Source organism: Zosterops lateralis (assembly GCF_965231275.1).
Source record: "Zosterops lateralis genome assembly, chromosome: 6".
Taxonomy (NCBI): domain Eukaryota; kingdom Metazoa; phylum Chordata; class Aves; order Passeriformes; family Zosteropidae; genus Zosterops; species Zosterops lateralis.
In genome coordinates, this window is record NC_139761.1 from 34,726,258 (window position 1) to 34,745,120 (window position 18,863).

An 18,863-nucleotide genomic window follows, 5' to 3' on the forward strand; every position below is an offset into this window, starting at 1 on the left:
GCCTTATTTGGCCTTAGGAAGTGGGCCATTGTCAGCTTTCTCAAAAGCAAATGGCAACTCATTTCTGGAAGTGAAGAAGCTCAGTGCAAGTACACTCCCATTTTGATTACTATCTAAAATAAGAGCACATGCTCTTAATAGGACACTATACACATATTCCATACTGACCCAGAAATTCTTCTCAGAGAACCAGAGACCTAAAAAAGTCATCACCCTCTTTCCAGAGTGATCCATAATGCACTACAAGGGCAAAACTCCATTTGGTTGGTCTCAGCTTTGATACAGACATGACTCGCATGAGTGATTAACAGTATTGTACAGCACATGTGGATTTCAGGTCCCTTGAGTTGCTTTTCTCTAAGTTCACTCATGCAAGCTAAGGAATACAAATAGTCATAAAGCCATAAATTAAGCTAATTATTCAGTAAACCAAGAGAAAATAAAGATTTCTATTCCTATATAGCAAGGAAGTAATCTGGACACTCTAGCAATGAAAGTCATGCAGGTGATGAATGGATAGGTCTGAGACCATTCAGTTCCCACTCCATATATCTGCCTTCTCCTGAGTTAGATGGATGCATGCAAGAGGTAAACAGATTCATCAAACAAATAAGATCAGCAGCCCAGCCTGATATATTTCATCTTATGTGAAAGTTCCATTTGCTCTATGAAGTACAAGTTCAGTACCATTTATATAATTCATTTTACTGTGCTTCCCTTTAACACAACAATAATCTTGTTTAGCCTCTCTTATTGGAAGAGACCACAAAGGGATAAAATCCCCAAAATATTATAAAACTGGGCATCATGACCAAGGGACTGCTTGCATGATTGGGAGATCTCAGGAGGGGTTAGTGTCACCAGATGGAGTTCATAAACCAATCTTGCTTTGCATTCTTCCTATCAGAGATAGATGAGAAGTAGCTTGTAATCTCTTTGGAGCCAGAACTCTTTTCTGGCTCCTATTTACAAAGTGTCTTTGTGAAATATGATGGAATCCCAGTTCATGGCTGAGGCTCATAGTTGATATGACAAATGAATCATTAACAGCAGGATAAGGCAAACACCAGCATATTGTAGGTAAGAGAGTATTACCTCCTTCCACAGGAGAACACTGAGAAAACTTCACAAGCAAACAGGACATATTTGCTCATGTACCACACATACAAATGTAAATACAGTCTGTATGTGTACAACAAAGCCTTAGAGAATAGCAATGTTTTAACTCTCTGCTTTCCATCAGGTGACCAGCTGCCAATAAGCAAACATGGCCAAGACTCTACAAAGCCAACAATCAGTCTCCTTTCACATATGCTATTTTAGTAATCAAGCCTAGAAACAAGCCCAGTATTGCACCAAAGGTGCAGCATGGCAGATTGGTCCTTGGCAAAACTCCTTATAGTAACAATTTTCTCTTAATCATCCTCTTTCAGAACATGGTGACTTATACAAGTGTGCTGCTGAACCCCTAGGAATGCCTTTGCTTTCTGTGGCAATAATTAGCTTGCTTAGGGTGTTCTTCAGCAAGTAAACTACAGAAGATGCAATTTTTTTAACTCTCAGCTTACTTTATCCTCCAAAGTGCATTTGTATGTGGTGAACAACTAGAGTAATACACACAGCTTGGTTTGCTACCTACAGCAGCAATGTCCAGGTCACCAAGTCTGAAAACAGTGCTGGATAGAGAAAAACTAGCCAGCAATGCACCTTTTTTCCTCTCTCTTTGTAAAAAAAGACCACCTTCTGCGACATAAGCTTCATTTCTAATTTGTGTAATTGTGTAGCCATGGTTTCTACCTCACTTGAACACTAATACCATGGGGTTTGTGCAGCCGTGTTTGCAAATACTTTCTTTGCTTTCCTTCCTACTCAGTCCTAGCAAGGCACATACTCCTCATCTGTTTGATCAGATGGCACTACAGAACGGATGTGAGCAAGACCAGCTTGGTGCTGAATTGCTGTGCTGCTGCCAGTCCTAAAGAAAAACACTCATGAGAGAAAGAATGACAGCTAGGCTCAGAAGAGAGATAGGATGGAGAATAACATGATTCACGTCACAAACTGAGCCTTTGGAAGATGGTTGAAGTAAACAGGAATCAGTCTTGAGTTTTAAAGATTAAGAATAGCCAAGATTTTGGAAACATTCAGATGCCCTGTTTCTTCAGCATGTGGAACTGCTTGGCATTGTGGCACTCAAATCTTAGTTCAAGTGCAGTCACAATAAAGATTTAGATGTCACGAACACACAAATTAGGGGTGGGAGAACCCGAGTGTCCAGCAAAGAGCACTGCAGACAGCACTCTTACTGATCATTCCTCACTCAAATTGTCTCAAGACCCTGTCCTTTCAAGAGCAGATGAAGACATTTTCACTTTTAGCTTCTAGACAGACATAAAAACCCAGAAGAATATTTAACAGTAACATTTATTTCTTCAATCTTTCCTCCAACAGGTCAGAAGAGAAGTCTTTAGGGCTTAGCAAAGCTGTACAAGGAGAACTCAAACCTGACACCCACTCTTGCAGAAAAAATAAATTCAATCTTTCCATCAGAGTTTTCTTGTTTCCACCAAAATAAAACTGGTGAGACTTCCATACTGGAACCTCCCACTTTTATTTTTGTAGAAGTAGGAAGAGTGAGGAAATTGGAAGAGGACTTAGCTTTTCACCAGTAGGTAAGACATCTACAAGTTACCAGCAAGGGCTGTTAATACAGAAGGTTACATTTGCTCAGAAAAATTGAATGGAGGAAAGAGCCATAGAGGCCTAGCAAAGAAGCAGAGTTCAAACTCCGAGAAGCCCCAAAGCTAAATTTGTGCAAATGTGTTAGAAGGAAGTGTCATATATGCTTGTGCTGCTCCATCTCCCAACTGTGGCCACAAGCAGGCATTGAGGGAAGAATAATGAAATCGGATTACATGGATCCTTGGTCTAAAACAGTCTGGTCTTTCTTATGTTTGTGTGTTGTTTCTGTGAATAAGAATAAAAGCATGGAAAGGAAACCTTGGAAATATGAGGAGGGGAGGTGTTGCAAAGATGAGCTTTCACCTGTCTGAAAGACTGGGCAAGCCTTATGAACCTGTGGAAGAGAATCTGTCTCATGCTTTGATCGTCAGAATACAATTTAAACAAAGGTCTTGAGATTACACTGTAATTGCCCAATTAGCTCTTGCGTGCAAAAGGGATTCTCTTCTATTTATTCATATCCAGCAGGGCAGAAATCCAAAGCTTTCTGCCCACTGTGGATTTGCTCTTCCAATTCATTAGGATTAATTTCTTCACCACCCACACAATTCTATGAATCTCTTCCTCCCCTCCTGCCCCACTGCCACCTGTCAAAGTTATAAAGATGATTGGTGCTCCTTAAAAGCTGCACAGAACATCTTTATCCATCTATTTACTGGCAGATGCTTTCTCCCCCCCTGGTCCTTTGCTAGACTAGTTCTTTCCAAAAGCCTGCAGTCTGTCAAGCTGTCCCCAGAGCACATATGTGCATGCAGTGTTTAACCACATCACCTCCTGTAACCCCAGTGTTCTTATCCCCCTCAAAATCCTAGGTAGCATTTTATTTTGGCAAGTACCAAGTTAAACAAGAATATTTTCAACTTTATTTGCCATCAAATAAATTGATAGCCTGTGTAAACAGGTCAGCATAAAGATTTCAGGCTTGTCTAGAGCAATTGTTTTTATTTCTAAAGCAGGGGATAAATTTTGGTGGATTAAATGAATGTAATCCTGTTGTCAAGTCATTGGGCAGAACTGGGACTGACTGTTTCTCCTTTACCTCCTCCTATCTCAGTCCAAAGCTTATACAGAGTCATGGGGAAAGAAGGGGGGCATTAATTGTTCATGCCCTGGCTCATTTATCCCTGTTTGCTATGACACCTTTTCAGAAAGCCTCTTGAACTGTCTTACCAGAGATGTTCTGTTAATTAATCAGTTTGGAAAGAACCATCTCTGATCCTGTTGGCATCACAGTATGACATGAAATCCTAGTAGTTTTCTTTCAAATGGGAAATCATGATAACAACAGAGGGCCTGCACTTTCATTTTGAAAAGACTGAGTGCTGGAAGAGTGCTTCTGACCTACAGTTCCCTTGAGTGCTGGAAGCTATCTGAACTCCATCAAAGGAGAGCACAGGTAAACTGGGAAGCCTCAATAAAACACTTCATTTTGAAATATCTATCACAGTCCTTAAAAAGAAATCAGACCATTTTCATCAGCCACAGCTGGAGAAGAGTAAGAACAGTCCTATAATCCTAACTCCACATCAACACCCAAGGGACTGCACAACAAATTACCTAACCACAGAGTCACAGAATATCTCAAATTGGAGGGACCCCATAAGGATCATTAAGTCCAACTCCTTGCTTCTCCCAGGACTATCTAAAACTAAACTATAACGACTAAAAATGTCCAGATGCTCCTTGAACCATGTGAGGCTGGTGCTGTGACCACTTCTCTGAGGAGCCTGTTCCAGTGGCTGTTCACTCTCCCAGTGAAAACCTTTTTCCTAATGTCCAGTCTGAACTTCCCCTGACACAGCTTCATTTCATTCCTCATATCCTATCATCAGACAAGTCAGCCTCTCTGCAAGCCAGTGCCTCAGCTGCAGATTGGGAATAACAGCCTTTTCCTTCTCCAGGGAAATAATGGCAAGTACACTAGAGAAGACTGAGAAAGGCTCATGCCCCGGAGTGGAAAAGGCTAAGAAGATCCCTTGGGTATCCTGTTCCAGCCCCTGCAACAGCAACACAGCATGGAGATACATTTGCTTTAAATTGTCAAGTACCATCAGCAAGGTCCAGAGCACAGAAGTGCTCAGGGGGAGCCAATGTCTCCTGTCCCAAAACACAGTACACAGCCCCCTCATGCTGCATTGTTTTCTTACCCACTTCTGTGTCTTCCATCCTCTGAACAACATCCTCCATGCTGCAACTTGCGTGTTTGCAATTCACATGTCATCATCTTGAGTTGCCTGGGCTTTCCTGACAGAACTACATGAATAGCAAATTGAGCTCTGTCTTTCCCTCCCCCTTACTTCACTCTCTCCTTGCTTTTGTACATGCTGAAGTAAAAAGCTTCCTCTGACTCAGATTTCAGCTGTCACAGATTTCAGCAGTTTTCTCCTAGGAAGTCTGAATGCTAATGACAGAAAGAGCAGCTCTCGCTAAATACTTCATCTGCTGTCTGTGGTCAAAGGGTAGTAAAGGCCAAGGCCAGGAGCATGTGTGGTGGGTGATTGCTTTAGAAAATCCCCACCCTCACCAGGCAGGCTCTGGTGAGAAGAGACTGGAACCATCACCCCCTGATTGACAGGAAAGCCAGGGACTGTTGCCAGGGCAAGCAGGAGGGATGGACCAAGAGGGCATGTGGTCACTCAGACACAGGTCAGGCAGTCAGCAGGATGCAGGGCTGCTGCCCCTCAGCCCACTGCCCAGAAACCTTGCTGCTGCCTCCCATTCCTGTGGGAATTATGTCCACCCAGGCAGCTACATCCCAGGTGCCAAAAAGCAGACAGAGTTTTAAGCACCCAAGCATCCCATAAATAAATCATCTTACAGGTGAAATGACTCAAGGCAAAGAGATTGAAATGGCTTTCTAGAAATGCAATTGAGATGGGAACTAGGACTAAAGCTTAGCTATTTCCCTTTCTCAACATCCAGTGCTTTACTCAAAATGAAGGTTTGGTTGTTCTCGGCCAGAGACCAAGGACATGCTTTGTTGGCAGCATGACACAATCTGTTTAGAGCTTTTTGATCCCTACGTGTTCGAAGCACTTGTACTTTCCACAAAACATTGTGGTGTCATTGAATACAACGTTATGCTTGAACTGAAAGAAGGAAAAAAAATCTCCATCTATTACTACATGTAAGAGTTGGTCTTCTACATAGTATCTTAGGAAAGAATGAAAAAAGAGTGAGTTTGATCCTTGCTGTGCTAATTATTGATATTCTACCATCAATTTACTCAGAAAAAAAACATTCCATCAGATCCACTATAATTTCTTTAACTGTGCATGAAGACATTTTGGGATGGAAGGAAGGGCAGAGGGGAACACAGAGGCACCTGAGGACCTAATCATGTCCTAGGGATCCTAAAGAGCACAATTTAAGTAATTTGTATCATCCTGTCTTAATGGATTCACTTATCTGCAATACCCAAGGCTTCCCACAGTAGGATTTTAAATGGTAGCAGGAAAGTGTAATATTGCCTAAACCAGAAATAAAGTGCTGGTGCCGTTCCATTTCCACCAGAATTGTCCCAGCTAGAAAGAGTTGGGTGTCAGGTTCTCATGTCTGAATATTCCCAGTAGTGAGAAGTGCCTCAAGACAAGTTCAGTGATTTTCTTCTTTCATGCCTACACTTTGGTCTGTCTCTTAGTCTCTCTTTTAGGATAGCACAGAAGCTGAATCAGAGCACAAGTTAAGTCTTAAAGTTCCATACAGCCTCAAGTGTCTCTCTGATTCTAAGCAATGCCGAGCAGCAGCACACCACAGAGAGGCACAACAGCCAACCAACAGTCACAGAAAATTAGTTGTGCTACCCAGGATTGAATAGCCCAGCAGGTATCTTTTAGGGAGCTAAATATTGAACTATGTTCCTAGTAGGTAGGTGTTCATAATGGGCACTATACCTGTAACTGCAGTAGCATTACAGTTCCCATCACATGCAATGGTACAGCACCAGTTCTGTTGCCAGACCCATGAAAGAAGCTTAACTTTCTCTCGTATTTCCCAGTTTTCACATTTATTGTCCCTGCTAGTACCAGGTAATTTGGTGTGGGCTCAGATGAGGTAACTATCACTTCTGGGTACTTAAGTTCTTTGACAGAACCACAGCTTTACAAAAATGAGTGGCAGAACACTAAAACTTTCTGACTCAACTGATAAAACAGTTCTCCATGCTTCATGGGCAGTTCAGATGCTTGACACGAGGGATATTGTGATGATTAATAATTAACTGCTGGAGAGACTGAGAGATCAAGGACAGATGCTTCCCATTTGCAGTTTCCTGGAGCTGAGGCTGCACTTTTCAGGAAGGAGGGAGGGGAACTGGTAGGTGAGAAGGTGACATGGTTGGTGTGCTCCTGGAAGTCAGCAGCCTTTTCAAGATACTTTGGTTGTATCTCTCAACACAGAAGAAGGTATTATCCCCTGCACTTCTCCAGGTGGCTTTCACTATCCCAGGCACTGGGGGACCAGGGCAGCAATGATCCCTGCCAGTTCGTGGTGTCAGCTCACCTAAATGAGATGCATCATTAGAAGCTGCATTCATGTATTTAATAAGCTTGAACATCAGCTTTAATGAGACACCTCTGAAATCTCAGGAGAGGTAACAGACAGTTTGAAATATGCTTCAAAGTCCTCTGGGTATGAGAAGTAAAATCCAAGTTCAGAGGTACCAAATTTCAGGATTTTTAAGTACCTGATGTGTTAGAGACTATTAAATTGTTCTTTACACTAGCTTTAAAATTTCATCAGCATAAATTTCTTTGATCCACGAACGGTTTTAACTGCATTAAAATTAGTCAGAACAGCAGCTGCAAAAGGCACTGAACTGCATATCTCAGAGTAATTACACATTACAAAGGAAATCCTTGAAGCATTTCAATAACATGCCATATTACAAACAGCACTTGAAAAGCCACAGATGGACGTGTGAACTTCCTAGCATAACTTTACTCAGAGATGGATTTGGATGGTAGGATGTCACTTTTACTCCTGCCTGCTTCCCACTTTCTTGCCTTTCTCTCAAGAGCAGAGGGTGCTTCAAAGAGCGTTGAAAAAGTTTTAGTCAATCCTGTGCAGTTAAAAACTGAAAAAGAGATGTGTAAGGAGTCTCTTTCTCCCCATGCCCATTCTCTTTTACCTCCCAATTCAGCTCTCTGGTGACATGTTATTTCCTATTAGCTCTGCCTGAATAAAAGGGACAGAAGAGTACACACTCAGCAGTCAGGGCGATGTATAACCAATCTAATTAACATGGTGCGGGGATGAACTCCTGTCTGTCCTGCCTTGCCCCACCCAGGGGTGTCCTGCCTGTTTGCCAAGGCCTCTGGCTACCATGATGCAGAGCATCTCCTGCCAGCAGCACCCTGCCCAGGGGAGGAGACAGAATTTGACCCAGACAATAAAAACAACTGAATTTTTTTGTGGATCCATGTGGTTTGCATTTTTTTTTTCATCCTTCCAGAGGCTTTGGCTCAGCAGAAGTCACAGGTCTTGTTTACATTACAAGACACATAAGGGAAGAAAAAGGATTTATAGTATTTCCTTTCTTCTGGTCCCAAGAACAACTGAGCTTGAACTGGACCCATTTCATTTGCCCGTTTCTTCTTGGCTTACGCTGGAACTCATCCATTCTGTTTCAATTCAGTACAACCCACTCCTCAATGCCCTGTCCCCCAGTATTCTTGCAATAGCCAGCACACAAGGCACAGTGCTCCAGCAGTAGAAAATAGGTCTATTCTACATCCCAAAGAACTGCCAAAGAGAAGACAGCCAGCTGTCTTGGATAACGAGCAACCATAAAAATGAGAGTGAATAAAAGTACAGCAAATGGCACTGCAATCAAGAACAATGAATATTAGAGCTGGAGACAGATGGTGGGTGGATTTCAGCTTGGGACATGCACTTTTAGCTCTGTCCTCCATAGATTTGGAAATCTTCAGCACTGCCTTCCTCTCTTTTCACAATGTCTCTAGCACAGGGTTGGTCTATAATATAATAGCCCTTGAATTCTTGGTGCTGGGACAGAAGAGTCAGAAAAAAAGCTCCACAAGTAACTGAATTTGCAGGCCAGGTAGATAGGTAAGGAAGAAAGGGCAGAAAATACCCTCTCAGCACAACAAAGCCTGACATCTGTCTAAAAGTGCCCTGATTGAAAACAAACCTGTAGGAGGACGGAAGAGCAAGGTTGACCTCTTAATTCCCAGGAGGAGCGAGTGCTTTCTACTTGTACCTAATAGCCAGGAGCCCAGACACTTGTCCAGGAGGGTACAAACCAACTTTCTAAAAACATCAGCCTGCCAGAAGGAATTTGACTCTCCATGTACCTCAGAGAGAAGCAGCCTGGTCGCCCTATCATAGTGTATCTGGAATCCAGCTTTCTCATTCCTTTGTGGTGAAGCAGTTTTAGGATTGTATAAAGTAGAGAATATGTTACGGATTTCCTCAGGAAAGGAGGGCATAATGTATATTTAGACCCCCTTGAACTACCCTAACTGAGGCCTGACTTGAGGCCTGTTGAGGCCTTGAAGGCTGTGACCCAGGAAAAATTCCTTAGTAAGTTGTGGCGTAGTTAGAATTAGATATTAAGGTGTTTGGGAAACATAATAGGGTGTTGAAGGTCACTGAATAGAGTTGTTAGTAGGCAGGTGTTTGCCACCTTAAGAATAAACTAAATAATATGTGTTTGCATTCTTTCCTCTGATGTGTGCCAATGAAAAAGTTATTACATGTATAAACTATGTAGAATTCTATATAAGTTGCCGTGCTGCACGTACAAGGGAACAACGTAGAATTAACCACACTGGTCAGACCTGTGTGTGTTTCAGTCCAACCCTCTAATTATTAGTGGTATCCCTGGCTTTAAGAATAGATTCTTTTCATATAAAATACATGCTCAGTGGGCCATAGAAACATGTGTGATTACCACTATAGCTTGGCTCCAGCCTGGACAACTTCCTGGAATAGCTAGGATTCACTGGAAATATTCACTCTTCTGCTAAGTGAGCATTTCAAACAATAGAGAAATATTTTCACACAAGAGACCCAGAACAAGCAAATTCAGAGTTTCCTGCTGTCTGCTTCTCTGGCAGACCTGTGTGAAGGGGCAGTTGTATTTGAGTCCCCCAGGGACTTTAACCTGGTCTCTGTCACTCCAGATGCATCAGCACACTAAATGGTAGAAGCCAAATGCAGAACTAGTACTGTTACTGCCCCAGCACATAACCACCACTCATGATGGAACCTCTGGGTATGTCATGCCACCTCAAATGCCCCAAAATAGCCAAGACTCTCTTCAAAGTTGATAGCTATGAAGGAGGATCAATGAGGGAAAATACATCAGCCTTTCCTGAGAGAAATCCAGAAGTCAGCCAAATATGCTAAAATGTCCTTTTATAACAATATTTTGCTAGTAGAGCCTTTTGTTTTCTAGGTAAGTGATTTGCTAAGAAGCACCCAATCCCCGCCTGAAAATACCCACAACCTAGGCTTCTTCTTATGCAACTAGAGCAGATAGCTGAGGCTCTTGCCCCAGGTGCTGCCCAAGAGTAGAGGTTAATGACAGAGGTAATGATTTATCAAATTAATCCCATGTTTAACCTCTTGCTCCTCTCTTTTTGTCAGTTCTCACATTAACCAGACTAGTCCAGAGTTGGGGGAGATGACAAATACAAGGTAATTGTAAAATCATCAGCTCCAAGTAATCCCAAACAGAACAAGACACACAGATGAGCCAAGAACAGATGTCTAGGAGAACATTGTTTACCTAGGGACAGCTATTCTATGGCAAAGCCTGTAATTCACTCTGGAAGGCTACACTGGGCTCCTCAAACACTCTAAACCCTCAGGCAGAAATCAGCATCTAAGAAGCTTATTATCTTGCACCAGGATCCAATATAAGTCACTCACTAGCAGATATTGAAGAGAACAGCAAAGGGGTTGATAGTTCCTTGTGGAACTAAGTATGACCATATGGAAAGCAAAGTAACAGATTCACAGTTGAAAGTTCAGCAAACCATGTAATCAACAGAGCTTACAGTGTGCCAGGTCCTCCCTTTCCCAGAGATGTGGATCTATCAGGAGCCACATGGCATTCAATTCATGTGTTGACACATAGAGTGAAGGCACTAAACAGGCTGAAATGCTTTCAGCATTTCTAGCATCAGACACGTGCTTCCATAGATCAGCACTCCTACTTATCAGAGATCATTTATTTCTCCTAGATTTTCTTCTTCCTTTATCATTGCTTTTCCAGACACCTTAAGATTAATTGTTTAAAAAATAAGTTACCAATTAAAACAATTTTCAAATCTTAGGATGCAGCCTCATATTTTTCTCTAAGATGAGAAGTCTCACAGATTCACATGCTGATAGATAAAGCTCTGAAGTGAGGAGATACTTGCTTTCTCTGCTCTGGATCTTTCACACTCAAAAACATCCAGTGTTTACCAAGAATAGTAGCAAATATATTTTTTTCTTTCCCAACAGTTTGAGTCCACTTGTTAGAGAAAGAACCATTAGACTTGTGAATTTGGGGTTTTTTTCTTCCCCAGCAAAAAATATACTTTTTTTTTTTATTGATTGGTCTCTGCCTCCCTCCCCAGCTTCAGCTACATCATCTTGGCATAATGACAGGAACAAGAGGGACTGAAACAAACAGAGAATTAGAAATAAGGGCAACTCAGGTCACTAACATAGCTTTCAGCCCTAAGACACCCATTTAAATTCAGTTCATTGTACTAATGCACAACTATATACCTGCCGATCACCACACTTAGAAATGGATCTGACAGCTGTTCCAAGTTAGTAGCTCACTAATGCTCAGCTCTCCCCTTCAGAAGCTCCCACTGCATGTATAACTTATTCCCTGTGGGCTGCCTGAGTAGGGAGCTGGATGACCAGCTGAGCCATGACACCAGAGCAGCTCAACCTATACACTAGGGATGAGGTACAAAAGCCAGAAGGGTCTGCTTTGCTACTGCTAGCATAAATTTATTTGTTAGGAGAATGACAGTCTCTAGTACTGTCAACACATCAGCTTTCATCAATAGTAAGAAGGGTTTGTTTGGTTTGGGGGTTTATTTGTTTGTTATAAGAAATAGCCAAGTAAAATTAGGAACTTTGACAGGCTAGTGAGCCAGAAGCTAAATCTTGCTGACAGAAGTGTCATGTTCTAAAAGGAGACTGCCTTTCTGTAAGGGAAAAGCCCAAAAAGCACCAAAGAAAAATCATTGGAAACCAACTTCCATATGGTTTCAAGAGGAAACAATCATTTCTCTCAGAGCTGCTCAGAGCCAGGCCAGGGAATTGTGACTTTGCCTGTAGATGGGGTTAAAGAACAGCTTCCAGTAATAGCAAAAGAAACTCTGGATCTTCCTTATCTCTGGGTTAGAGCCCACCTTACTCTGAGCCTCTGGGCTTACACCTGAAACCCTGCACAGGAGTCTCCTGACTCCACAAGAGTTCAGGCTGCCTTGAAATGAGTGCTTTAGAGACACCAAGTCAGACTGTCACCTGCAGGAACCAACTCAAGGGCACTGACGTGGGAACTGTGGGCTAGTGACAGGATCTGTGAGGTTTTGCTCCAGAAGCAGAGTTCACACATTTTCTAACACTGTTATTAGCTTTCTTAGATTTTCCTTAGGTTTCTTACATTTGCTGATGTAAAGAAGGGCATGTTGTGGAGCGGTTTTCCTAAGTCAAGTAGGACTAGCAGAAGTGACAACTCCCATGTTGCCCTGGATGAGTCAGTTCAAGTCAGTCCACTGGGCAACAGAGCATTGGTTCAGTAACTTTGCTGATGGGATAAATGCTGTGGCTGGAGAGAGCAATGCCCTGTGTACAGTCAAGAGACAGCTCTTTAGACACCTCATGCATAAGCATACAGTAGCCAGTGACAGGGCTGCAGTGCTGGAGAACATCTGCAGTAACATGGACAGGTAGCAGGCTTGTCACCCTGACAACATCCAAACAGACTGTTCCCCTGATGGATAACACATCTCCAGGCTGTTGCTAAGACAACAAAAATTCACTTATGCATAAATGGGCATACTTCATTGCTGGACTTACTAACTTGGGCCATGCCACTTACTCTCTAGCTTCTTAATTGATTTAAATCAGATGACATGTTTGGATTCCTTCTTCTTGAAGGAAAGGACTCAGCTGCAGCTCAGTGTAATAGGTTTTTTTAATCTTTTCTTCCTCCAATTGATTTCCTCTCTCCAAAGACACAAGAGAGGAGGGATGTCTAGTTGCATTTCATCATCTTCCCAGAGGTCTGAAGCAGGCACTGACTACAACACAGTGCTCAGCATCACCAAACTGCTTTTCTTGTCCCTCTGCTCCTGCATTCAAGCAGGGCAAGGGAGCAATCCCACTCTACTACCCTACCTGAGGTCAGCCTCTTGTCACTCAAATGAAATTGATGCAGTCTAGGAGGAAAAGAGAAGCAGAAACAAAGCCTAGTTTTCCTCACCTGCACACACTGCCAGGCTGCTCAGCCTGATTTATTTGAAACCTCTAATGTACTGCAATTGAATTTGCCGTAACACCTTAAAAAAAAAAAAAAAAATTTATTCTTTTTTTAGGTCAAGAACATTTGCACTGGCAATTGTTGTATTCAAGAAAACTGAAGCAGTCTGGACACACCTCTCGTATCTTGGACTCAGGACTCTGATGTTATCCAGTGAGAGCAGCTTTTTCTGCTCTCCTCTCTCATTCTCAGCAGTGGTCTATTTAGGCTCTTTAACCAAGAGTCTTCCCAGAGAGTTTTTGGGCCCATAACAGAAAGTATCATAGTACAACACAAGAGTGATTATGAACCTTGAACCTATTATGCAGCATATGCATAGTTGAATGATCTAAACACAGTCCTACCAAACAAACAAACAAACAAACAAACCCAACCAAACCAAATAAAAAAACAGGACAGAAGGCCAACTTAAAGCTCCAGGAAGATGCATAAAACAAGCACCTGAGAGCTGCCTGATCCCTCACATTACCACCTTTGAGCAGCACTGTGTCTGAGTACTCCTAGGAAAAAAAGCATTTAGCACTCCTCTGGGACAAGCTATAACACTGTGGGGAACTCATTTGCAGACACCAGGCCCCTGTTAGCTCACCATTCTGCTTTGTTATCCAGTACTCTGTGCTTGATATGGTTTGAAGACAGAAGAATGAATAAGAATCTGGATTAATAAAGAGTCAGTGATAAAGTAAAATGCTAAACACATCTTTTCCTTCAGGAATTTTAGGATTTATCTTTGAGCTTACCTTCACCACAAGCCTGTGAAGAAGATTAAAACACTCCAGATTTTCCATAGCCAGTTTTTATTCATGGAAGAGGGAATTCTTATGAGTTTTGTGACTAATAGAACAAATAAGAATATGGTACATCTACTGTGCCCTTACAAGAACATGGCAAACTTTTGAATGAACAGTGTGTTTTGGAGAACTGAAATGATTCAGATTTGACTTATAATTTTGGCCAGAGATAGCTTGCAAATATTTGAAGGAAAATCAAAGCATTTAATTAAATATATATATATCAGGAGATGCCAAGGAGTTGCCAGAATTTAATTAAAGTCTCCCAAAGGCAACATTCTGCTTTCTGCTCTCTATTTGTTAAATACATTCAGTGTGGTCAATATGAAGGAGGGAAAAAAAAGAAAAAATCCTAGTGACTGTCCGTTACTTAATCTTTCCAGACCACAAGTTCTACTATTGACTTAGAGCAACCATTCAGCTCATCACAGAAAGACATTTCACAGCTATCAACTTACTTGACAAATAATTCCCCTTTCTCTCCACGTGGCTTCCTGGAATACCACATAGACTCAGATGATGCTGTGCTTCTCCACATACAGCAGCTTTAAACAACTAACAAGCAGCACAGAGATGGGGCTGCCACCCGCACCGAGATTTTTCACTCTTCTGACTCAGAGAGCTAAGAGCATCTGAGACTTTCACCTACAGTAGGCACAAACATGTTCACATTTTTCTGAGTAACTAGACTTATTCTTTCCTCCAGAGATAATGACATGCTTCATGATCTAGTCAATGCTTTAAAACAATCACTTCACAGAATGAAGTGCTTTGCTTGCAATCCTGTTGCTGTTTCTATAACAGACTCAAAGGCTCCTTATGTACTGAAGACAGAGGCACAAAGTATCTCTCTTCATTCAGTCCATCTACAGTGACCTGAACATTATTTCCCTCTCCAGAAGAATGACAAGCAATGTCAGTAGCATCAATGGAATAACTGTGGGACAAGGCTGAGTAAGAGAGCCCCCCTCTCATTCAAATAGACCCTACATCACTGCTCCCTGGTTCCCTGCTGACCAGGCCTCTCATTCTCCTCTGCAGCACATCTCAGGGGCTCATTTTACCCAGCAGAAGGAGTAAGCAAAAATGCTGGTAGACCAAAACAAAAGTTTTGTATGCTATCAGCTGCAAAGATAGGGGAAATTCAGGACAAACTCAGCTGTAATAAAAGAGGGACAACAGTGATATGAATATTTTCGCGTCTAATATGATAGCATGAATGTGCTATGCAATAAGCTGAAAATATGAGAGCCCCCAAACTTGAATATCAGCCAAGCAAACTATTTTTAATGGAATATGTTTAGCTTGTTAAAGATTTAAACCCAGGAAATAATTGCAGTTACTCTTCTGCCTGGATTGAAGTAAGCAACATTTATTATTGTACAGTGACTAAATAAACTATTCCAAAGTAAGCCACAAAGACTTAAAGTGATGAGGGAATACGATAATATCCTGACTAAAAAAAGTCAACCTTGTGCCTGTGATCTAAGTAAGATCTGTTCCATGATAAACAGCTTATTGAGGTAGACTGGAGGGAATGAAAGTTATGAAAGGGAATTTGATTTGTCCCTCTGAAGGCAAAGTGGTAACTGACTAATCTGGGCAAATTCTGTCATGGATTTTATAGACCTAGTTATTTCCTGCAGGTCTCCAACCAGCAGTTGGCTTAGATTAAGTTCATGCAAGACCTGAATTCAGACTGGCAAAGAGATTCATCAGTGACCATGATCCATGTTGTTATTCTGTGTTCACACTTACACATTAAATCAAAGTTCAGTATCCTGAATATCTACTCTGTCCTAATTGAGCAGCAAAGTCCACCTGCCCTGTCTGTTTTGCAAGTGCCCAGGCGTGCACAAGCTCTTTGGCAAGAGATAGGATATAACCACCCTGTGTGCTGGGGGTGAAGAAAGGTTGCTTTTGATGACACTATTCAGAACACTTGGAATACACAGTAATTTTTGCTCCATTATTTTATGCTGAAGAAAACAACCCTACTAATAGATCTACCTGCTTAAGTAATTTGTGCAAAACACCTCATTAAATAGAAGCACTTTTTTTCCTAAAGAAGCCTGCTACATATCCAGTGGGTAAAAGGATAAATGGCTATAATCTTTGAATACACAAGACTACACAGAGCGGGTATTTCATAGCTGCACAAAGCCCATAATTGAACTTCTGCCCTAGGGATAAGTTTTCCTGCAGTGTAAGTGCTTCAGTCACCATATGGGGGTCATGTTCTTTGTCAGGAAAGCAGAGCTTTACATCCAGTTAATTGTTGTTCCCAGCTGTCTTTTTTTGTTGTTGTTGGGTTTTTTTCCACTGAGGCTAGTTTTCCAACAGTCATTCAAGCAAATGTGCTCATTTCCCAGTTCCCCCGCAATTCCCCACCACAGTTTAACAAAGTGCAGATTTTGCATGGCTACATTCCAGGCTTCGTGGTGTTAAAATCATAGCAGCAATGCAAAAGCATGTAGCCTCAATAGTCATAATGTAGGACTTGAGCTACAGGTGACTCAGTGGTAGTCAAACAGATGCTGTATGAAAATAGAATGGTTTCTATGTACAGACTGATTAACCCATGGAGTTAGTACTTGCACAGGAAGATTTCCATGGTTTCCTAAGCACCAAAAACTACTCAGTCTGAAGTAAACTGATGACCTCAAATATGTCTAGGCATCCATCTGAGAACACAGTGACCAAGGACAGCAAGCTCCTTCTTCCTTAATTATTTAAAGCTTCATCTTTCATGTCAATCAATCAAACATAAAAAGGTAAAGACCACATCCATCCAGTATTTGGATCTCTTCAGCTCAGTGGTGAAACATTCACTGATTTGGGATGGATCAGCAGTGGCTGAGAGAGGAAAGCTTAGGCCATAGTCTGCTGCAGAACAAACTAAAAAAATTGAAAGGAAGTCAGTGGATATTTTAAAAGGAAAACACAACTCCTTTATTTTCCTCAAAGGATTAATGATAAACTCTTGCACGTGCATTTGCAATGTGAGCCCCTTGTTATCAGGCACTAGCTACCACCTATTTCGGTTACCAAATCTGTTGGTTGAAGAACGTCTTGGGGGAGTTCACAGTTTAGGCTGCTAAGCAACTGACCAATAAACACTCAGGACCAAAGTCTTGGGAAAGATTTTACACCAACTTGCTCAATTTTACCAATAATAGCTCTGGGAGATGCAGCTTCAGTCCAGTGTACTAGTGCTTTTTGAACTGCTCACCAATGCAGATATAGTCCTACCTAAATAACCCTTACCACTCACTCTTCCCTCAAAAAACAACCCACCTGTTTTAGTTCACAAAAGATCTCTTGATCCTTGTGATAAAAAGACATTTGACTTTTAGAGCAACCCACTTCTAATCTCTTTGGTGTCTGTTCTCTGGATTTGCCCAACAGGGAAACCCACACTATTCTGTGGGCTTCCTGGTAAAAGTTGTCACTGCCTGATGATAAAAAGCAAATGTATGCTGTAATCTTAAAGTTCTGGAGCTGGATATTTAGAGCTCAGTCAGCACCTGGGCCTTGTAAGGTTGTATTTTTCCCAGAAAGGTTCATTAAATTTGTGGAATATCTGAAAATAACTTTTTTAAAATCATTAGTTGGTAATCAAAAAACAAAGGTGAAATACATACTCATCAAAACACTCCTCACATGAACATGCTTTTCCTAAGCCTCTGTTAGACCAGCAAGCAAATAGGCTGTGCCAAGCCCCCTTCTCTTTGGGGGTTTGTGCCAAGATTTGGACCTTCTGATTTGCTAGCACAGAAAACACCCACTCACATTCCCCCTTGCAAGAAGAGGTCAAGGAAAACCACTTGCTACCCTGTGGACTTTCAGGAAATATTGCTGAGCAGCATGTGCCCATGCCCCTTTCTGTGCTGAAACTTCACCAGACAATTTCTTACTCTTGTTGTTGCAATTAACCTTCAGAGAAAATTATTAACTACAATCTTACCCATATGAGGAATTGATCCAGGTTATTAGAAACTATGTAGTTACTGCAACTCTACAGCTGTTTTTCCTCCTTAGATGAAATCCTGACCCCCACCCCACAGCCTGATAATGCTTGTTCAGTCAAAATTAAAGGACAATTATCTCTAACATAGACAGAGGTGATCACATTTTCTTTCTTCCTTAATTGGGGCACTAGAAATTAAAAAGTCCTCATCCATTGCTGCTCCTGAAAAATCCTGCAGAAATTCTGGCACAATACCTGTAATCTGGCCCAATATGCTAAACACATTAAAAAATAATAATAATAATAAAAAAGCAGGGTCAGCATCATCTCTGACATGAGAGGATGATAGACTTGGATGAGGAGTTTGGGCCAGGGAAGAGAGAGAGGGGGAGGGAATCAGCCTTTCTGGAGATCTGTGCTTGGCTCCTCTTTGTACAGTGCCTGCCCTCCAAGCATGAACTCCCACCCAGCCCCACTACCTCCCAGTCAGTAGTGTTTCATACTCACCATGTCATAAACATTCAGAATCACTGGTTCATTTGCCATTGTTGATTGCAGGAGAGGCTGGATTAAAACCTTTCACTCCCTGCCAGATGTATGTTGATGCCCCCAGGGTATGCTTTTACCCTGAGCCAGATAGAAGAAAATGCCTCATCCTACAGTTGCTGAAGGAAGGAGCATGGAGGGAGGAGGAAAGGAGGGAATTCTCACGGTTGGGTCTGTGTGTGTAAAGTTGGTTGCAGGGAGGCAGGAAGGCCTGGGTTGGGTTTTCTGGTTGTATAGGGTTTATTTTAGCCCTCCACGCCGTGACCGATCCAAGGTTTCTTTCTAACTCGGTAGT

The 18,863-nt window shown here is 41.9% G+C and overlaps 1 protein-coding gene across 1 annotated transcript in view; it reads right to left on the reverse strand.

The window, feature by feature from the left end:
* The window catches only part of LOC310910099 (deubiquitinase DESI2-like), a gene marked incomplete at its 3' end in the record, with an annotated part of 51,433 nt that extends 32,822 nt beyond the window's left edge, over positions 1–18,611 (reverse strand). The window contains exon 1 of the mRNA XM_083862549.1: positions 18,530–18,611. Within this exon, the coding sequence (XP_083718675.1) occupies positions 18,530–18,568 (39 nt within the window). The 5' untranslated portion in view covers positions 18,569–18,611. The remainder of the gene's footprint in view (positions 1–18,529) is intronic.
* Positions 18,612–18,863: the final 252 nt, after the last annotated feature.